Genomic DNA, 22,379 nt, shown 5'->3' on the forward strand with positions numbered 1-22,379 from the left:
TTGCACAAAACGAGCCACACCTAACTCTCAAATATCTCCCGATTGAACACCCGGAGATGTTCCAGGACTCGAAGGGCTCAGCCTCTGCGGAGGCAGGGGAAGAGAGGACCTCTGGGTCCCTTCGGTTCCCCACCTCCACCCCTGCTCTGGACACACTGCTCCCCGTGGTCTGCCGTGCCAGAGAAGCAAGCAGAACAAAGCGATGGAATCCACGGGGGATTCACGAAGCCATTGTGGGAAAGTGACACGATGACCAGTGGGATTTCCACATAGAAGGGAATCCAGGCGAAGCAAAGGCTGAGCAGGGGAGATTCACGGAATAATCTAGAAGGGAAAAAACAGCAAGGATAGGAGACGGTGGTTGGCATCTGACTCCTGCTTGGGGGCGGGACTTGGGAGTAGAGATCAGAGATCCGGCACTGCCCCAGGACCCAGGACCCCAGGTGGGGAGCCGGGAGAGGGATGCATGCCTCGCTCCAACCCGTGCGCGGAGGTGTGGTGCCTTGGGCAGCTGCATGCCCTGGCTCCCAGCTCGGGCCTGACCCCGCAGCCTCGGTGGACGCTTCCCTACCTCCTGGCACTGTCCCCGTGGCAGTGTCCCCTGGCAGTGTGTGTCCCTACCCCCACCCCCTTCGCCGACACAGTGTCCAGGCAGGGGCGGGCCCAGCCCCAGGCGTGGAGCGGCGGACCCCAGGGCGATGAGTAAACCCTTGGCCGCGAGCGGGCGCGGCCGGGAGGGAGCGTGCCAAGTCCTGAGATGCTGTGACGCGCCCGCCCGGAGCGTCTGGGGTCGTGCCCTAGGGCCGGGAGGGGCGCGGCGCGGGATAAAAGGGCCGCGCGGCGCCGGGGCCGTTTTCTCGGCGCAGTAGCCGCAGTTCTGCGCTCCTCGCCGGCGGGAACCTGAGCGGCGTCCCGGGGTCCCTGGCGGACCGAGTCGGGGCGCCGGCGCCTCCCCGGGGGCCATCAACAGCGAGAGCACGAGCCCGGCCATGGAGGGGCTGGAGAGCGCGCCCGCGGCCAGGCCGAGCCTGACGTCCATCTCGTCGGGGGAGCTGCGCAGTCTGTGGACGTGCGACTGCGAGCTGGCCCTGCTGCCCCTGGGCCAGCTGCTGCGGCTGCAGCCCGGCGCTTTACAGCTGCGCGGCGACCAGCTTGTGGTGCCCGCGCCCGCGGATCCCGCCTCCGCGCGCGGGGGCTTCAACGTCTTCGGAGACGGTTTCGTGCGCCTCGACGGGCAGCTCTACCGCCTGAGCAGCTACATGAGGAGGTGGGTGGCCTCGCCGCGCACCCCGGCCCGCCTCCTAGTTCCCGCCGAGGCCTCCACGCTGCCCACCCCCATCCCCATCCCCATGCCTCACTTCCAGAGATCCAGCCTGGACCCCCACCCCCCATCACACTTATAGATTTTTCTCATTGTTAACATCACCCAGAGGTGCGGAGCTCCCCCTGCCCTGGCTTTTTCTGCTCTTTGCACCGACATTTCACAGCTGTCCAAGCCGCCCATAAGGATGGTAGGGGGTGGCCAGGGAGCGGAGCGCGGAACTGGCTGATGATTCTTCCTTTCTGGCTCCTTAACCCGGTCAAATGAGCTCAAACTAGAGGCACACCCTTGCTAAGCAGAGACTCACACCCTCGCTTTAGCCTGTGGGGGAGGGGCGGGGAGAGGTTGTTCTCTTCTGCGCTATCAGCTGGATCCAGAGGGGAGACCCGGTGAGAGCAAGCGGAAGTTTACAGTTTCCCTTCTTTAGCCTCACTGCCTTTTCAAAAAAGAAATAATAAACCGTGTCTGAGAAGGAACCAAAGCCTGTGAAGTCCAACCCAGGGACCATGTGGGCTGTCGAGCGGGCAGTTGGCTGTCGAGTGGGCAGTTCCATTCTGGGAAGATGAGTGCAGTGTGGCTTCCAGGAGCAGAGCTGGGGCCAAAACAACTTGATGGAGGGTCACTGAATGTTTAAGTGCGGTGGAAAAGTCCCTGAAGCACTTCCTAGGGGACTTGAAAGCAGCAGGATTGAAGCCCATCTGAGGCGGGCTTTTTGGGAGGGCAAAGGAGGACGAGTTTCACCCTGGGATCTGCTGGGGTCTCTTGCTTCCAGAGGTTACCCGGTGCCTCCAGTTTCACCTGCGGGGTGGGGAGCTTGCGTTTGTGCTGTGGAGCTGGGTATCAGGAAGCGGGACAGGTTGATTCTGAGATGAATGAGCAGACATCTATTAAGCTAGAAAGCCTTTGCTCCAGGGAGAGACAGCAGCCCCGGGCACCCTATGGGTGGAATAAAGTCAACGGGCAAGCAAACCAAAGGAGATATTTAAAATGCCTTCTTCAAAGCTGCTGGGGAACACCTTGCTTTTCCACTCAAAAGATAGTGAGGGCTTTCACTGAGCGCCTGATACAGGATTCCCCAGCAAAAATCTCTCCCTTTCTGAGCGAATTGAAAATTCCAAGCCATAAGCAGGGGATGGTGGTAGGAACTGAGCTAGAAATCAGATTTGCAGAGATTTTAAAAAAGAAGATAAGCATTGTATTTGAGAACAGAGTATGAAAAATAAAAATGTCCAGAGTTAATTGAAGCTACAGGTTAGGTCTCAGGCAGTCCTTGCTCCCCTGATCTCAGCCAACAGCACTGCAAAACTTGAACTGGTATTGAAATCTGGTTGTTAAACTCTTGCTTTGAACACCTCCTCCATAAGGGAAAATTGAACAGCAGTGGTTCCCCCGGCAGTTTGGAGTCCAGAATAAACAATGACGAGGTAACAGAGACCAGGGTGCAAAGAAGAATCAGCAAATACAAGGTTCTTATGGGCTAAGCAATAGCGCAAGGGCTTTTGTACCTGGGAATGGCAAGGTGTATCTGAGAATAATTCGGGAGGTGGAACAACCTGCCTTCCTCTTGGGGGACAGACCGTGGCAGGTGGGTGTGCAGTCCTGAAAGAGGACTGGGAGGGAACCTGGTCTGAACAGAGGGAGCCTTCTAGAAAGAAGGGGAAGACAGTTGTGGGCGACAGTGAGAGGTTTTGTCCTCATGGATCAGGAGTGAGAGGCACAGTCAAAATTCAGGTGTCTGAAGTTGCTGTTTCTCAAACTGGCAGAGATTTACCCAGTTGTTTTTGGTTTGAAGATAGATGCAGCTTCCTGTCTCAAAATAGTTGCTCTTGAGCTATTGTTCACTTCTTCCTTTCTTCCTTCCTTCGGTGATCTCTAGCCAACTTAACTGAAGAGGAATTTGCATGATTTACTCTTTCCCAGTAAGTTCTAGCACACTTCTAAAGATCCCAGAATCAAGCTCAGAATTCCCACCCATGTTACAAATGAAATTTGCTCAGGGTACCAGGTGTAAATTACCATTAACTATCACACACTCATACACACAGCTTTCCCTTCTTTTTTTTTTTCCTATAATGCAGCCTGTTAGTGGGATGTAATGGCCAACATTTGACAAAGAGGAGCTCTAATCCCTTATTTTCAGTGGTCCTCTAGCATGTAAGAGGCTGATTGGAAAAAAAGCAAATACATTTTTCTTTAATGTTTACTTGAGTCTCAGCATTGGTGCAAAGTATTTCACAGCTATTGTCTCACAAAAGCTGGCAAAGTTGGTGCCATTGTTTGTTTCTCATTTTTACAGATGAGAAAATTAGGACTCAGATTAAGTAATTTCCCCGGGTGAGATGCCGGTGAACTGCAGGGCCAGGGCCTCTCAGCAGAGTTTTCTAACTCTACAGCCCAGGCTGTCAGCTAGCTGCTTCCAACCTGGAATAATTCTGGCTTCCTCTGGGACACAGCAGCGCACTCATAGATTTCCCGAACCTTAAATAAATGACTGGGATTACATCAGCCAGTACATATATAATCAGCCTAAAAGAGAAAGTAAGTCCAGGGGTATGAAGGAAGCCGCTGAAAGTAGTGCTGTGACCTGCTTCTGCTCAGATCTGAGCATCTCTTAGCTGAGTGATGGTCTCAACCCCCTTGAGGTGAGCCGCCTGGGGCAGGAAGTGCAGGGGAGGCAGGGAGGAGACTCATGGGCATAAAGACTCAGGGGAGGATGCGTCAGGGTTGGATCATACTTAGATTGTCACTGGGGGGAGTGTCAGCTCCATCCACGGTGGGTGGGAGGTGCCTGGGCTCTGTCTGCGGCCCAGGCCCACTTCTCAGAAGCATCTCCGCATGGAGCCTGGCCACCCTTACTGTTGTGCTCAGTGGGCTCCTGACACGACCAATCCTCTGCTCTGGCCCCAGGTCTGAGTCTTGGATTTAATGACCTGCCCAGGATAGCAGCCCCTTAAACAGGACACATAGTGGTATTGATGAAGTAATAACCTCTCATGTGTTGAACTATGGTTTTTATGGAATTCAGTTTAGGGTAAGTGTGGACACCTGATGCAAAGAGCCTGCTCATTAGAAAAGACCCTGATGCTGGGAAAGATTGAAGGCAGGAGGAGAAGGGGGTGATAGAGGATGAGATGGTTAGATGGCATCACTGACTCAGTGGATGTGAGTTTCAGCAAACTCCAGGAGATAGTGAAGGACAGGGCAGCCTGGTGTGCTGCAGTCCATAGTGTCACAAAGAGTCAGACACAACTGAGCGACTGAACAACAGCAACAAAGTGTGGACAAGCATGAGTGCTGGGGCCAGGCTGCCTTGGTTTGTACCCCAGTCCCGCTGCTTACTAGCTGAATGACTGGGGAAAGTGACTTCATCTCTCTGACTCAGTCTCCTCAAATGTAAACTGGGAATAATAATGCCAACAACTTTATAAGTTGTTCAGAATTAAAATCTGTTAAGCCCTCAAGATAGTCAATGGCACATCTTCATCACGGGACCAATGTCAGCTTATGTTCTCATCAAGCAGCCCCAACGCCAAATGCTTCACATGCTATTTAATCTTTCAGCCTCCTCATGGGGCACCTCTTGTCAGCCAGATTTTATAGGTGAGAATATGCATCTCAACAAGGTTAAAATACTTGCTGAAGTCACAGAGGCAGAAATCAAACCCAGATGGGGTGATTCAAAAGCCATGAGCCACAGAACTTCCCTGGTGCTCCAGTGACTAAGACTCTGAGCTCCCAATGCAGGGGGCCTGGGTTCGATCCCTGGTCAGAGAACTAGATCCCACGTGCCTCAACTAAGGGTATGCATCCTGCAATACTTTTTAAGATCGGGTGCAATTAAAAAAAAAAAATGCCACGAGCTGTTGCTGCTTTCTTCCTTGGGAGCCTCGCTTTGTCCTTCCAGCCACACTCCAGTCCTTGCAAACACACACCTGCAGGCCTGGATGCAGCTACCCACAGTCCCCAAGGCTTAGCTAAGCCATGACTCCCTGCCCCGACCGGGGTTCCCATCTCCTGCTTCTGCCCACCCATTGGCAGTCTATTTGGCCTGACAGAACAACCCTTCTGCTATACCTGACTCAGCTCAGTAAATGATTCTAACTCCAGGCTCTTGACTTTGCTGCTTCTTATTTACATCGCTAGGACATAGCCCTGTGGACACAATAAGCAGGGCACTGTGCATTCCTCTGGTCTGTGTGTGTTTGAATGATGAATTAGTTTGTAAGCCTCTGAATAACAGGGGTTGTGTCCTAGGCCAAAGCTTCTCAAACTTTTAATAAGCTTGCAAGTCTCCTGAGGAGCTTGTTAAAACACAGATTTTAGATCAGATACAACTGGAGAGGGACCCAGAATTCTGCAGTTTTACAAGCTCCCCTGTGATGTCACTGCTGTAGGTCCAATAATCAGACTATAAGCAATGAGGTCTTAGTTGTGAATCCTTTCATATTGAAATGGTACCTTTTTTTAGCCCTCTCCTAAGGGCTTCTGAATGCTTCTAGAAAGCAAGACTATTTTCTTTGTTAGGGCCCCAGTGCCAAGCACATAGTAGGTGCTTTGTTGTTCAGTCACCAAGTTGTGTGCAACTCTTCTCAACCCTGTGGACTGTGGTATGCCAGGCTTCATTGTCCCTCACCATCTCCTGGAGTTTGCTCAAACTCATGTCCATTGAATTGGTGATGCCATCCAACAATCTCATCTGTTGCCCTCTTCTTCTGCTGTCAGTCTTTCCCAGCATCAGGATCTTTTCCAATGAGTCAGCTCTTTGCATCAAGTATCGGAGCTTCAGCCTCAGGATCAGTCCTTCCAAGAGTATTCAGGGTTGATTTCCTTTAAGACTGACTGCTTTAGTCTGCTTGCTGTCCAAGGGACTCTCAAGAGTCTTCTCCAGCACCACAGTTCAGAAGCATCAGTTCTTTGGCGCTCTGCCTTCTTAACTGTCCAGCTCTCACATCTGTACATGACTACTGGAAAGACCATAGCCTTGACTGTACGGACCTTTGTTGTCAAAGTGATGTCTTTGCTTTTTAACACACTGTCTAGGTTTGTCCTAATATTTGCTTAGTCACTGTTTATTGCAGAAATGAATGATTGAACATGCATATCAATGATTAGAGCCACAGACATTAGAGTGATGAATCGGAAATTTTTGTTTATTTCACAAGAGTCGGGTGGAAGAAGAAGGTGAGATGATGAACCAAAGAAACTGTTTTGAGTGTGTAGGGGAGGTTTTGCATAAAACTAATAAGTTGACACTGGAAAGAATGTCCTTGAAAGCTTTTGCTTAGTCACAGCAAAGAATTGTGGAAGATATTAGCAATTTCTGGGCCTTTTACACAAGGACTATCCAATATATTCCTCTTTTTCTCTATTCCTCCCTACATATTTTAGAAATGAACACACACACACAGATGTGAGCGTGTGTTTGAATTTCTATTTGTCTTTGAGTATTAACAACAAATTGTCAGTTGTTGTTTAGTTGCTAAGTTGTGATCAAATCTTTGTGATCCCATGGACTGTAGCCCACCAGGCTCCTCTGTCCATGGGATTCACCAGGCAAGAACACTGGAGTGGTTTGCTGTTTCCTTTTCCAGGGGATCTTCCCGACCCAGGGATTGAACCCAAGTCTCCTACATTAGCAGGCGGATTCTTTACTGCTGAGCCATGAGGGAAGCCAGTTTAAATATTCAGGGGCCGGGAAAATTTGGAGTGACTTTTGAATCATTCCAAGATGATGTAAAATCTGAAGGAAACTGGAGAAGAATAGGTATCTTTGGGGTGGGTGATCTTAGCTACCCCTGATTTGCTAGAAGCAAAAATTCTATGTTCTTTCTTGGTCCCATCTTTCAGATATTGCCTTCATTAAGCAGTTCCCTTTAGCTTTCCAAACTAAAAAGATGAGGAAAGAAATTGGATCAAGGAAGGAGAAACTCTTACTTATTTATTTTTCAGATACTTATATATAGTCCTCTTTTCCTGGTAACTTGAATGAACACACCCCTGGCTGTGCATCAGAAGCTTACAGAATTTCACCCTAGGGTCAGTGGAGTTGGACAGAATTAAAGACACTAATAATGTTTGTTGAGCATCTACTATGAGCCCACGACTGTATGTCTATGTTATTGGCACTTCATTACATCATCAAATGGACGGTGATTCTGTTATATCCCTTTTATAGATGAGGGGACCGGGTCAGATGGGTTAAGTAACTCACTCAAGGTCATGATGAGCTGTGGCTCTGGGACTGAGTTCACATAGCCAGTTAATCAGGATACAAATTAAATCTTCTTATTTTGAATCACTATGCTTTCCACTGCGGCTTCCCTCATAGCTCAGTTGGTAAAGAATCTGCCTGCAATGCAGGAAACCTGGGTTCAACCCCTGGGTTGGGAGGATCCCCTGGAGAAGGAAATGGCAATGCACTCCAGTATTCTTGCCTGGAGAATCCCAAGGACAGAGGAGCCTGGCGGGCTACATACAGTCCATAGCGTTGCAAGAGTAGGACATGACTTAGCAACTAAACCACCACCACCACCATGCTTTCCCATCACAGTGGATGAAAGCCAGGTGTAGAAAGTTCCAACCTAGGAGCATTCTGGGGCCAGGATAAAAGCACTGAAGAAATCAGAGTTTAAAGCAGCTCTCGTCAACTGCTTCTCTTCCCTAGGGATAACTTCAGCAAATATAATAAATATCCAGGACACAGGAGCAATATCTGCATTAGCAGTTCAGAAATATGCATAATGAAAGATAAGATAGCTAGTCTCATCAGACTAAGGTAGTCTAGTCAGGCTCATTTTAAAACTGTTAGTTGAATGTCCAGTACTTGAAGACCTGTGAGATTTAACAATTAGGTCCTCAGTCTTTTTTGTATCTTAGTGACTTGCATATCCAAATTTCATACCAGCAGGCCTCTGAAGGGCAGTGTCTGTGCATATGTCTGAATTCAAAAGGGATGTTCCCATTTATTTATTCCACTGTGATTCTGAGGTGTTTAACAATTGGACCATATCTGGGAGGCTGGGAATGGATGAATGTAAGGGGATATTTCTTCTTTGCAACCTGGTTTCAATAGAGCGTTAAGCAGGGATCTTGCCACAATCTCGTCTGTAAATTCTGTTATCAGAGCTCTCGCGTGAGCAGCATTTTCTCACATCTGTGGCACAGCGATAACTGGCACTGCTCTGTGATGTGTTGACAGCCCGGGTAAGATCCTAAAAGTGCCTCTAAATCATCAAAGGAAGATTAAATGATGTTGAGAGTCGTCTTATTATTCAGGATATCTTATTAAATTCAGGCTCCAGAAGAAGTGACTCATGTTTAAGTTATGCATTTAACTCAACATGTGACTCTCCAGAAGACCCCCCTTCCCCTCCCTCCTCCAAGTCCCTCGACTCTGATCAGGGTACTGTAGCATTCAGAAAAAGCCTCTTCCGCGGAATTCTGGAGGAAACCAATTATTTTCCCAACCGGTGATTGTTTCCAAGTTGAGATTTTTATCTTTTCCCTGCCAACGATACCTCCAATGAGACAATCGATTTTAGGCAGAGGCAAGTGGAGCACTGTCATTTGGGTAAGTCCAGACTGAAGGCTTTCTCAGTGTATTATGCACGCACGCACGCACGCACACGCACGCACGCCCTAGAGAGTGACTGTAAGACTATGGCTGTTGAGAGCAGAGGAATCACCTTGAGGGAAATATTAAGTGCTTAACTGACTATCGGAGAAGGCAATGGCACCCCACTCCAGTACTCTTGCCTGGAAAATCCCATGGAAGGAGGAGCCTGGTAGGCTGCAGTCCATGGGGTCGTGAAGAGTCGGACACGACTGAGCGACTTCACTTTGACTTTTCACTTTCATGCATTGGAGAAGGAAATGGCAACCCACTCCAGTGTTCTTGCCCGGAGAATCCCAGGGACGGGGGAGCCTGGCGGGCTGCCGTCTATGGGGTCGCACAGAGTCGGACACGACTGAAGCGACTTAGCAGCAGTAGCAGTAACTATGAATTCACTTCATAATAATCAAGGTGGGGAGAGTGTGAAAATTGCTTTGGATGGATCACAGGTGGTACTCCCGGCCCAGCATCGTGCATCTGTCTCTCTGACGTTTACTCCAATCAGACTTGGTCTTTGCTTCTTTTGCTATAAGCTTTTGCTCCTCTTTCTCTACCCTGTCTCACACCCCCTGAAATCACAGACCTCACTGGCTGGCCTCTCCTCACTTGCTTCCCTGGTCACTCTCACCTGCCTTTGTTAGGTCCTTGACAGCCAAATAGATGGATGGCAGAGGGGGTGGGGAGCACAGGGGGACCCCTGTACTGCTGTCCTGTGACCCCACCCCTACTTCTGGGCCCTGAGCGCCTCAGCCGCGTAAGGCACAGGTCAGCACCCAGGCTTAGTGAATGAATGAATGAGAGAGAAGGAACCCAGCAAAGGGTCATTCCCTTCTTCCTTCCTTTTCCTTTGCTTCCTTTCTCCAGGACCTTTTGGCAGTTGGTCAGCTGGGACAAAGAACCGTGACATTTCCCTTCAGGGGCCCACTTACCCCATGCTCACTCCACCCTGTTCTGCCCAGGAAGGGTGGCGGCGGGGGCGGGGTATGGGGGGCGGTGGGGGGCAGGCGGGGAGGCATGGAGGAAAAGCCATGCAGATCCCAGTCTGCATCTGTGTTCTCTCACCCAGTCCATTCCATGGCTCCGCCCTTCTCCACCCCAACCCTCCTCTCCCCAACTCCTGTCCCCTTGCACCCACACCCCTGAACAGGGACACCAGCCCCCCCACCCCTCATTGCCTGGATGCACCAGCCTGTGTCCCCCTCACCCATCACGGGAGCAGCCCCCTAACCACCATCCCCACCCCCATGCCCAGGGTTGGGAGGTGGAGGCCGCATTAAAAGCCTGGTGAAATAGGCAGGAAGCATTGCAGGTGCTCCATCGGGGGTCAGGTTTTAAAAGCTCTCAATATCGGATCTGACAATCCCAGAAAAAAAGATGATGACACAGATTTCTAAGAGACGGAGCTGGAGGCAGACGAGCGGAAGCTGTGTTTTCTGACTCGGGGGTAGATAAATTCTCCCACTGCTCTTGACCCAGGCTTTGGTCTGGGTCTCCAGCTCCAGCCCCTCTAAGCAGGTTGATGGGGAAGGAGGCTGCGGACTGTGTTAGCCAGAGCTCCCCAGCTGCAGGTGGTCCCCAAGACCGTGATTTTTCAGGTCAGATTCTGGAAGGACCACAAACCAGAAATGCAGGAGTGGTCTCTGCCTGGGAGTAGAAGCCAACACACAGCCCTATAGCAAAAGCCCCCCATTCACCCCACGCAGACCTCACAGCGATGCCCATCAGTGGGGAGGCCGCCCTGTCTTGAAGAGGGCTCAGGGCAGATGCATCCCCCAGCCCGCTGGGTACCTCTCAGCCCACCCGTGTCCACGCCGCTTCTGAACTTGGGTTTGGCTAGAAAATTAGCCATCTTCTTGAAAGAAGCCAATTTACATCTTTCTTCTTTTAAATCAACAATGCAGGTAGAGACACAGAAAGGTGGCTTGGAAAATGTGTAGAGTAGGGAGAGGAAACTGACATGCTGGAAGACACAGTGAAAAAGCAAAAAGATCTTCCTGGGTTGAAATAATGAACTAAGACCAAGGAGGCTAAATTGAATAGGGCCCTGGGCAGAAATCCTGCATTAGTTTTTTAAAACTGTACAAGCTTACAATCGGGGGAGATGTGAAGTAATTCATGTGAATATTGCATCTCTGGAGGGGGCTGGGTTTATCTCAGGATTAGAAAAGGGAAGAGAACAAGAGAAGGAAAGGAAAATTTCAGATCCATCAGTTAGGATGACTGCACTGGAGAAGACCTTGAGAAGCCCACTTATGAAGTATAATTCATTCTCAATTCAGGGGTACATAGTGCTCTGGTAGCACTATCTTAGGGGCTTCCCAGGTGGCTAGTGGTAAAGAATCCAGTTGCCAACACAAGAGATGAGGGTTTGATCCTTGGATCGGGAAGATACCCTGGAGAAGGGCATGGCAACCCACTCGGGTATTTTTGCCTGGAAAATCCCACAGATAGAGGAGCCTGGTGGGCTACAATCCATGGGGTCACAGAGAGTCAGACATGACTGAGTGCACACTCGTGCGCACGCACACACACACACACACACTGCTATCTTACAGCCCAAACAGATGGTAGTGGTCATCATCTGGTAAAGGCTGCCCCTGAGAGCTGAATGCTGGTGCCAGGCTCCCCCCAGCCCCAGGCCACCTTTGCGTGGCATGTTGATCTGTCTGTCAACCAGGGGAGGGGGAATTAGTTATTTGATATAAGATATGGCTGCCTCCCGAAGAATACATTTTAGAGGACTTCCCTTGGAGGGTCTGTGGATATAGCAGACATGTGTCCAGTACATGCCTGTCCTGACTTCAGTGGAAGGCTACATAGCATTTGTAATCATCTCTGCTTTTTTCATAGATATGTGGAACTGACCAACTACTGCGATTATAAAGACTACAGGGAAACTATATTGAGCAAACCAATGCTCTTCTTTGTTCATGTACAGACCAAGAAAGACTCCTTGAAAGGTAGGTGTATAAAGTTTGGGTTTGGTTCTGCCTTTCTGGGCTGTGGACTGTGGCCTGTTGATGAGGCAGAAGTTGGATGTGGAGAAAGCAGAGAGGGTGTCAGCTTGTGCAAGGCTGGAAGCTAGATGGGTTAGGCCATCAGCAGAGGCCTGCAGAGCATACCTCTAAATGACCCTGCGGCAGAAGCCATCTGTCTCTGAGTTTTCTTTTGTACTTCCTGTCTTGGCAGGAAGTGATCTCGGAGCCTGAAGGGGTTGCAAAAATGACTGGAGTGATGATGATGATGATATATCATATTGTCTGCTGCTGCTGCTAAGTCACTTCAGTCGTGTCCGACTCTGTGCGACCCCATAGACGGCAGCCCACCAGGCTCCCCCATCCCTGGGATTCTCCAGGCAAGAACACTGGAGTGGGTTGCCATTTCCTTCTCCAATGCATGAAAGTGAAAAGTGAAAGTGAAGTCGCTCAGGGGTGTCCAACTCTAGCGACCCCATGGACTGCAGCCTACCAGGCTTCTCCATCCATGGGATTTTCCAGGCAAAAGTACTGGAGTGGGGTGCCTACCCTGTATCAAATACTCCTGTGAGGAATGAGCTAATGTCAATAATTGGGCAAAAACCCCGTGGGGCATGTCATCCAAAGGAGAACATTTTTGAACGTGAAAACAGAAATTGTAATAATTATGCTGGGACAAAGGTATAAACTAGAACTGACTCAGGCATAACTAGGATGCCTGGTCACCCTGCCTATGTGGTAGTTACACCACCCCCATTTTATAGATGAGATAGTGGTAGTGAAAGTCACCCTGCTGCTGCTGCTGCTAAGTCACTGCAGTCGTGTCCGACTCTTTGCGACTCCATGGACTATACAGTCCATGGAATTCTGCAGGACAGAATGCTGGAGTGGGTAGCCTTTCCCTTCTCCAGGGGATCTTCCCAACCCAGGGATTGAAGCCAGGTCTTCAGCATTGCAGGTGGGTTCTTACAGATGAGACTCCTAGTTTTCTCTCTCTGTCTCTCACAGATGAGAAGACTGGGATAAAGGAAATAAATGTTATTTGCAAAGCTTGGTCTGGACACCAAGCGGCGAAAGGGAGGGTGGCATGAATTGGGAGATTGGGATGGACGTATATATACTCTTGATATTATGTATAAAATAGATAACTAATGAGAACCTACTGTATAGCTCAGGGAATTCTACTCAGTGTTCTGTGGTGGCCTAAATGGGAAGGAAATCCAAAAAAGAGGGGAGATATATATACGTGTAGTTGACTGACTTTGCTGTACAATAGAAACTAACATAACACTATTAAGCAATTATTCTTAAATAAAAATTAATTTTAAAGAAAAGAAAAATGCTTGTAGATGCTTTCATGTTTCATGCTGTGGCCTTCAAATTTCAAAGATATCCCTTTATTGTTTCTTCCAGGAAATCAAACTGATAGCAACTAAATTAGCTCAAATTCCTATATGAAAATATCTCCATTTGCCCATCTTCCTCCTGCTCAAAGTGATATGTGGAGAGTCACGAGCATAAGTTCTGTGATAGCGTTAGAATTTCTTAAACTTACTTCTAAAATGTTCTTATTTAAAAATGAGTCCAAGAGAGTAAGAATGGGCCTACAAATTCCAAAGAGACTTCCTCAAACACGCCCATCCTCATTCAGATTCATAGAGCTGATTCTCTGCTCATCTTGTTCGGAGTCATTTAGATCCCCTGCTCGCTTCATAGTTCAAAGTCAAGATGCCCTTCTCTGCAGGAGGGGCCAGGAACAGATCACAGTGTAACAAGGAATGCTTGTTAGCGCATCTGAGCCCTCGATGTCATTTGGCTTGCTGGTGACCGGAAAGCCGACAATTCTCTAAGAAGTAGGTCTAGGTCACAAGAGCGCCCTTGTTTTTGACTTGTGCTTCCTCATTTCTAGAAAGGACATATGCGTTTCTTGTGAACACAAGGCACCCCAAGATAAGAAGACAGATAGAGCAGGGGATGGACATGGTCATTTCCTCAGTGATTGGAGAAAGCTACCGGCTCCAGGTGAGTTGGCCTGTGTTAATCCAGGGCTGCCAACACAGAAGGGGGTCTGGACATTGCAAGCCAGGATGGAGTCCCTAAAGCTTAACTCTCACTTAACTGAATCCAGACTGACATTTTCTATTGCTGCATTATCACTACCAATAAGGTGAACTTAGTTTCTAGCAACTTCTGAGAAATGGGGTAAGAATAAATATCAGTTTGACCAAGCAGTTCAAGGTCTTTACCTTGAACTTGATGGAACTTATGCAAAGGTAAAGATTTGTTTGTTTGTTTTTAAATAAAGACACCTATTTAAAATTATGTCAGAAAGAGAAATAAAGGGTGTGATATTTTGGACATTTGGACAGCTGTTAATTCTATAATATAATTGTATGGTAATGTATGTCTATAATATAATGTTATAGTTATATCCATGTAATTAATTAAATGCTTCTTTCTCTTTCAGTTTGATTTTCAAGAGGCAGTAAAGAATTTTTTCCCTCCAGGAAACAAGGTTGTTAACGGAGAAGATTTGAGCTTTGCGTATGAATTCAAAGCCGATGCATTGTTTGATTTCTTCTATTGGTTTGGGCTCAGCAATTCCACTGTAAAAGTGAATGGAAAAGTTCTAAATTTGTCAAGTACAAGCCCAGAAAAGAAGGAGACCATTAAATTATTTCTGGAAAAAATGAGTGAACCTTTAATCCGAAGGAGCAGTTTTTCCGATCGAAAATTCAGCGTAACTTCTAGAGGTATGTTAAAAACTCTCAAGTAGGGGCTTCTCTGGTGGTCCAGTGATTAAGATTCTGCACTTCCACTGCAGGGAGAGAGGTTCAGTCCCTGATCAGGGGACTAAGATCCCACATGCCATGTGGAGGGGCCAGAAAATTTTTTTAAATGAAAAAATAAATCTGACCTTTTAAAAAAAGTTCTCAAGTTCCCCCAGAACGATAGTTGAAGGGTAGAATAATATCACGGGAGAAAAGAATCAAGTAATGGAAAAGGAAAGGTCTCTTGATAAAGGGGAAATATAATATCACATTTTTCAGAAAGTAAGAAGTGAGAAACATTTACTACCAAAAAGAAATATAGTAAACTAACACAACACTGTAAATCAACTGCACTCCAATAAATTTTTTTAAAAAGAATATAATGACTTTTCCTTTTAGGCTCCTTAAGGTTTTCTCTCAGTGGTTTCACTGTGCAGCATACTCAGAAAATAATTTTAAAATATATTGTTAACATAAATGCATGTTAATGCTCATTGAAGTATTTTTAATAATAATTTAACTAAAGAAGAATGATGTTTTCCTGATGTGCATATTCAGGGCAACAGAATGTTAGGGAAACGTGTTGGTTAGGGGAGGAAGACACATGGTCGAGACATCCATCTTTAAAAATGTTTGAGGGCTTCCCTGGTGGCTCAGTGATAAAGAATCTGCCTGCCAATGCAGGAGGCACGGGCTCCATTCCTGGTCTGGGAAGATCCCACATACCTCAGAGTAAGCCCTTGCGCCGCAATATTGAGCCTGTGCTCGGCAACAAGAGAAACCACTACAATGAGACGCCCTCCCATCATAACTAGAGAGTAGCCCGCACTTACCACTAGAGAAAGGCCCATGCAGCAACAAAGACTTAGCACAGCCAGAAAATAAATAAAATCAATAAAACTATAAAAAATATATTTGGAATGTTCTCCAGGGTTTCTAAGACTACTAAAGAGTAACCCTTGAGACTTCTTCTCTTAACAAACTGCCGGTCATATCTGGTGCGTTCTGGATTTTCTATCCAGTAGCTCCTCCCCAGGATTTGGCAAGACTTTTCAGGTGGTGTGGCTAAGGCAGTGACACCGGTCAAGTCCTGTCTGGATTTGTCTTCTGCTGAGCCTGCCCTCTGTCCCAGGCTAGTCTGTGCTGAAAGGCAACTTCCTTGAACCAGGACTCTTGCAGCTAATTGCCAACAAAGAAAAACACTCAAGCCAAAAAATCCACCAGTTTCTATGAACCTGCAGTTAAAAAAATTTTTTTTTAAGAATACAGATGCTTCACTAATTGTTTTCCCTGACAGTTGCTTTCTTCCAATGTTTCTAGCAAAAATGCTTGAAGTGTGTATTAATTGTTTAGTCACGTCTAACTCTTTGCAACCCCGAAGACTGTAGCCTGCCAGGCTCCTCTGTCCGTGGAATTCTCCAGGCAGGAATACTGGAGTGGGTTGCCATTCCCTTCTCCAGGATCTTCCTGACGCAGGGATTGAACCCAGGTCTCCTGCACTGCAGGTGGATTGTTTACCATTTGAGCCACCAGGGAAGCTTCAGATCAGATCAGATCAGATCAGTCGCTTACTCCCGGTTATTTCTTATCCTGGAAGCAGCTTCCCTCTGTCTCTGTGTCGCTCCCTCCCTCCTGCCTTCCCTGCTCCTCCCCTTCTCCCCCTCCGTATTGCTTTATGTTCTCTTTCTGGGTGTTTCTTACAAAGATGCCTTTATGTTCTGTCCCATCGCAGCCATGTGTGGTGGTGGGGAGTGGGGTTTATATGCTCATCCTTTTGGGGAAGGTTACCTTGCCTGGTTGTGCCCATACCAGATGCCCGATCCTCCCTTGGACACCCTCCAGCCTCACCCCCTGGCCAGGGCAGCCTGGGCAGGCTTTCTCTGTTTCACCATCGCTCACTCTCTGTCCTGCAGGCTGCATCCACTGGTTATCCAGGGGACACCGAGGGGCATGTGAAGTTGGGCAGTGCTTCCTTGCAAGTTTACTCTGACCCAGCCCTGAGGCCCCCTTCTACTCCAGAGCGGGGGAGGGAGGATTCCTCAAGGCTCATCTGAGCCATAATTATGCACCTCAGGTGGTCTAGCCACATCAGTGGCCAGGCAGGCATCTCCACTGGCTCTGCCCTGGTGATCAGTTAGAGTCTCCTTCTCAGAAACTGACCTTTGTCCTTGGCATCTGGTCCCCACCTGTGGGCCTTCTGTCATCAAGTGAGAAACGGTACCTGCATGCCCACTTTACGGAGAGGCAGGTGACCATCCGCGTCCTCTTGGTGAACAGCAAGTAGCATGTTTCTGTCTTTTGAGTTTTTCTGGGGAAGCCAGGATTCTCTGTTTACGTTGAAATGGTTACATTGGATGTTGTGTGGGTTTTAAGTACTGTTGGGTTTTGGTTTACCAGAGATGGTAATAATGCAGGCCCTTTTTACTTTTTTTTCAGGTTCAATAGATGAAGTTTTTAACTGCAGTCTGTCACCCAGATCATCTCTGATGGAGCCTCTTGTGGTAGAATTGCCATTTCCATGCGTTCTGGAATCTGAGGAGACACCAAACCCATTTATCTGATTGGGCTGGATATTCCACAGTTCCTCCTACACCCCAGGCCTGTGCCAGCATCGAGGGCTAAGGGGACGTGAGAGAGTGGGGAGGCGGGTACCTCCAGACCCTCTCCTCTGACAAGCCCCTTCCTTGCATTTCCAAGAGCGATGCCTTGGCAGTCTGATGCAGCTGACTTCAGGATGGGAGGCTTTGGCCCCACGGCTGGAGGGTTCCTCTCCTTTGAACACTTCTGCAAAGAGCCAGAGGGAAGCAGCAGGCATCATACCCTGGCATACCCTGGCACCACATACCCTGGCATCCTGGGGGCTTCCCAGGCGGAGCCATCCTACCCAGGGTTTGCCCCAAGATGCTTCCTATTTCCAGGTTTGGCCCTCTGCTTGGGGACATCCCTGTCTGAACCTAAACCCAGCAAGTGTGAGGTTAGCAGTGCCACTGTCTTGCAAACCTGGCTGAGCAAAAAGTCCAGGACATCTTTCTCCAGAAGTCAAGTCTGTCTTTCATCCTGCTGGTGGGATGAAACCTTAGGACAAACAGCGGAGGTGAGGCTTGATGGAGGACCGGCCAGGCTGGTAGGATTGCAAGCCTGCCCCCGCTGCCTGAAATCTGAACTCCCGTGGCCTCCCTTTTAAAAAAGTGGCCTGTGCAGAGAGGGGCCAGGTGATGCGATACCACACATGACGGGAAAAGGATAATGTATGTGGCCGTGTCCTCTCTAATAAAAGCACATAGTGTCAGCTGGGTATTTTATAAGCTTTTAGCAATCCTAACACTAAAAGCAAAATAGAAGAAAGCTATATATTACCATAATACATTGTAGTCACATCAATAACATTTTTCATCTCATAGCTACAGTGGAGTTCTTCAAAAAGAAAAAAAAATCATCCTATCTACATATAAAAACCTGCATGAATGAATTGCTACATAGGCTTCTAATGAGAAACATTTGTGGGTCCTGAGTATAATTTTCTTATCCTTTTAAAGAATGTTCCTGTATGATGCATTTTGATAGCACCACCGATTGTCCTTTCGTTTGTATTTGAAATGGTATGTGCCATATTCGTGCAATTAAATGTTTCCTTAGCATTCAACATAGAATTGATTAAATTTGTGACCAATGTGTGTGACCATTCCATCATGCTATGCAGATGGTATGTTGGCCTTGTAACTTACTAACTTACAGTAAGAATTGTGGTTTTATAGCTACTTTCTCAGGAAGAGCCTTTTGGGGGACTTCCCCAGTGATCCAGTGGTTAAGACTCTGTGCTTCCAATGCAGGGGGTGCAGGTTTGATCTCTGGTCAGGTAACAAGGATCACGCATGCTGCAGGGCACACCCAAAAATAAATAAACAAAAATTTTTAAAAAGAAGAGCCTTTTTTGAATAACAAGTCTATGAAGTATTTGGAGGAAAAAAAGTGATGCTGATGTTTCAGAAAATGGGAATCTTCCTTAATAACAGAAAATGATAAATGTTTATTATTCAAATTCAGTGCAAAATGAAGAGTATTAACAATCAAATAAGTTTTATACCAGAGCAAATAAACCTTAGGTGGATATCCAATACTATATACTTCCCAAAGGGAATAGAAACTCTATTCACAAAAATTGACAAAGTCCATTTTTTGAAAAGCCATCAGTCATCACTCCAGGAATGGACTAAAGATCTAAAAGTTTTCTTTTATCATTAAAATTTGTTATCAGTTGACTCGGAACCAAGTGCGTTCACTCATTCGATATTCATTTAGCAAAGTTCTATCCACGGCCTCTAAGGAAATATGTGTGTGTGCTTAGCTGGTCAGTCGTGTTTGACTCTCTGAAACCCCATGGACTTAGCCTGCCAGGCTCCTCTGTCCATGGAATTCTCGGGGCAAGAATACTGGAGGGGGTTGCCATGCCCTCCTCGAGGGAGTCTTCCCATCCTAGGGATTGAACCCAGGTCTCCCACATTATAGGTTGATTCTTTACCATCTGAGCCACCAGGGAAGCTGAGGGCTGGTGAGTAATGGTGCCTAAAACATGGCCCTTGCTTTCAAGGAGTGTCCAGTCTTGTAACAGACAGGTGCTCAGCTAGTAAGAACAATAGTATCAGTGCTCAGGGACACATTCAAAATTGAAAGCATCTAAAATGCTTATGATCCAGTTTTGGTGATAAAATTAATGACAGTAAGTGTAAAATTTAGTTTTAAAATAAACATGTAATGATTGATTTATCCAAGTGACAGATTACAGAAGCACTCAGTGACAGAGTCACCTTGGAAGCTATTAATTTGTTCCAAAAGAATGCAAATCCGGACATTATCTACAGGAGGGAATTTTTCTCTTATTACCTCATGGTTAGAGTTTGAATTTCGGCCAAAGGATAACACTGCCTAACTCGATTGCTTACCTTAATTATCAGCTCAAACGTCTTCTGTTTCAAGTACTCTATCTTCAAAGAGCAAAGTTATACCCATATTTAAGAAATTCAAAAGAATGTGCATCAATTTCTGAACAGAGTTTCTAACGCATTTCAAAGATGCTTTAAGCAATAGCAGTGTCATTATAATAAATGATTACTTTGAAGAAGAGAACATTCATTTGGAAGGATAAATGCTGGTCCAACAGATTTTAAATGAATGTTCACACTTGATACTCATGGCTTGAATAAACTTGAGAGAACCAACAGTGTAAGGCATGAATAATTACTCTTAAGAGTTCAGAGAAGACAAAAACTCAAGAATCAGAAGACAACAGAGATGGCCCAGGAGGGAGGTGACATGTATGTACTATTGACAAGGTTTTAATAGAATCAAAGGTCTGAACTTGCTGTTACGGCTTTATTTGAATAAAATGTGAGTTTGGTGAGTGGCAAGTTAGAAGCAGAGCTTAGAATTTACCCTGTTAAACTGGACTGTCCTAAGAGAGACTAGTATGGGGTTTTCTTTTCTGGATTTTTCAATGGAAGGATAGCAGTCATTCTTGGATTGCTTAACCACAACCCCTCTTGGTGGCAGATAGGAACCAGGTGACCTCAGGAAGACCTGGACCTCGTTCTGCCCCAGGCCATCCTGGGCCTCTGGCCTGCTGGCCTACTTTGCAGATTTAGGAATTGCCAGGCCCCACAAGTGTGGGAGCCAATTCCTTAAACTAAGTCTCTCTGTCTGTACACACACACACTATTGGTTCTTTTTCTCTAGAGAACCCTTAATAACACAGAGTCCATCACAGAAATTGAAGAAATGTTTTACAAGGTAATCAATCAGCTAAAAGAGAAATGGCAGTATATATATATATATTTTACATAAAGAGACTTGAATAAAAATAAAATCACTGCATACCACATAGTAACTGGAAGTCTTTTGCCCAAATATAACAAGCAAGTCAGAAAAACCCCACTCATCATATTGGTACCCAAAGCACTTGGCATCGCTGAAGAATATCTGTGACCTTTTCTGGGCTTTTGGAAGCAGCCACCAGCCGAGTCTCCCACCAACTTTCCCACTCCCTCTCCAAGCTTGCATCTCCTGTCAACCAAAGCAGAGCTCCTCAGGCTGGAATGTGCCCTGGAATCTCTTGAGGGTGAGGCTGCAGATCCTGATCCAGGAGGTCTGGATGGAGCCTGAGCAGACGTCTGCGTTTCTAACAAGCTCCCAGGTGATGCCAAAGGCTGCTGGTCCCGGGACATGGCTCTAGATCTATCCATCTCAAATGTCGTGAATCACCTGCGGGTCTTGTTAGAAAAGCAGAATCTTACCCTCTCCCCACCCTCTGCCCTGACTTACTGACTCAGAACCTGTGTCCTCACCAGATGCCCAGGTGGTGGCAGACATGCTCAGTTTGGGGACCACTTCCTGGCACATCTACTTCCTCCAGGCTGGGGCCCCATCCACCCTCCCTGGAGGGTCAAGTTCTCTCTCGTGGCTCCTTAGCCTTGGCCTATGAACTTGGTTACTCTTCTCTCCTTTCAGGTAATAACCCTCTACCTGACCCATTCCTTCTTCCCCCACTAGACTCTCTTCTCTTACACGGGCAAAATTCAAGTGTTCTTTCCTTGCTGTCTCCTCCCTCCACCACCCACCCCCGTCCTTACTTCTTCATCTTATGCTTCTTCTGTCCATGCGCGTGGCAGACAGAAATTGATTGTAATCATTTAAATTGGGAACAACCAATTAACATTTAACCCATTCGATGCAGCTACTCTCAACTGGTTTTGTGTGTGTGCCAAGTCGCTTCAGTCGTGTCTGACTCTATGACCCCATGGACTGCAGCCAGGGAGAATCCTCTGTCCGTGGGATTCTCTAGGGAAGAGTACCAGAGCGGGTTGCCATTTCCTTCTCCAGGGGATCTTTCTGACCCAGGGAATGAACTTGCCTCTCTTATGTCTCCCGCATTGGTAGGTGGGTTCTTTACCACTAGAGCCACTTGGGAAGCCCCCATTTGGTTTTGATCAATTCAAAACTCTTTCAAAGGCGTATTGGAAGACTCAGTGTCTTGGTTTCTGTGTGATTGACTCACTTTGGCAGGGGATATGGAACCTTGTCTCTCTTACTCCTGGAAAAGAGGATTTACTTAAACTGATCCTTCACACTGTTGCCTAATCCACTTCAGTGCATTCTATTCACATTCAGGTGGAGCCCAAGTTTCCCAGAGTGGCTGCTGGGCCTTCTGCTAGGCTCTCCCCCTCCTCTTTCATAGAACGGCAACACCAGGTTCTCAGGGGTTTTGAAGGACACAGGCCGGTCCCCGCTTCTGGGGCCTCATTCAGCCTTTGGGCGCCACTCCCTCTTCACCTGGTTGCCTTCTGAGTGCCTTTGGAAGCTTGTTCAGTCGCTCAATCGTGTCTAACTCTTTGCAACACCATGGACCGCAGCACACCAGGCTTCCCTGTCTCCTGGAGTTTGCTCAGACTCATGTCCATTGAATCAGTGGTGCCATCCAACCATCTCATCCTCTGTTGCCCCTTCTCCTCCTGCCTTCAATCTTTCCTAGCACCAGGGTCTTTTCCAGTGAGTTGGCTTTTCCCATCAGGTGGCCAAAGTATTGGAGCTTCAGCCTCAGCATTAGTCCTTCCAGTGAATATTCAGGGTTGATTTCCTTTAGGATGGACTGGTTTGATCTTACTCTCCAAGGGAGCTCAGCTCAGTCAATCCTTTTAGGTTGCTTTCAC

The 22,379-nt window shown here is 47.3% G+C and overlaps 1 protein-coding gene across 1 annotated transcript; it reads left to right on the forward strand.

Annotated features, from left to right (window-relative positions):
• The first annotated feature begins 835 nt into the window (after nucleotides 1–835).
• MEDAG (mesenteric estrogen dependent adipogenesis) lies at nucleotides 836–18,601 on the forward strand. Its single transcript, XM_006053684.3, has 5 exons — nucleotides 836–1,267; nucleotides 11,784–11,893; nucleotides 13,818–13,930; nucleotides 14,376–14,661; nucleotides 17,116–18,601. The coding sequence occupies exons 1-5, from the start codon at nucleotides 990–992 to the stop codon at nucleotides 17,238–17,240; spliced, it is 912 nt and encodes a 303-aa protein (XP_006053746.1). The 5' UTR covers nucleotides 836–989; the 3' UTR covers nucleotides 17,241–18,601.
• Nucleotides 18,602–22,379: the final 3,778 nt, after the last annotated feature.

Source organism: Bubalus bubalis, chromosome 13, assembly GCF_019923935.1.
Source record: "Bubalus bubalis isolate 160015118507 breed Murrah chromosome 13, NDDB_SH_1, whole genome shotgun sequence".
NCBI lineage: Eukaryota > Metazoa > Chordata > Mammalia > Artiodactyla > Bovidae > Bubalus > Bubalus bubalis.

What these genes read in the sequence shown, in the direction of transcription:
- MEDAG (XM_006053684.3), top strand. Translation starts at nt 990, where the DNA reads ATGGAGGGGCTGGAGAGCGCGCCCGCGGCCAGGCCGAGCCTGACGTCC. An exon ending in CTGAGCAGCTACATGAGGAG is followed by an intron (nt 1,268 to 11,783) that starts GTGGGTGGCCTC and finishes CTTTTTTCATAG; the next exon opens with ATATGTGGAACTGACCAACT. An exon ending in ATTCAGCGTAACTTCTAGAG is followed by an intron (nt 14,662 to 17,115) that starts GTATGTTAAAAA and finishes CTTTTTTTTCAG; the next exon opens with GTTCAATAGATGAAGTTTTT.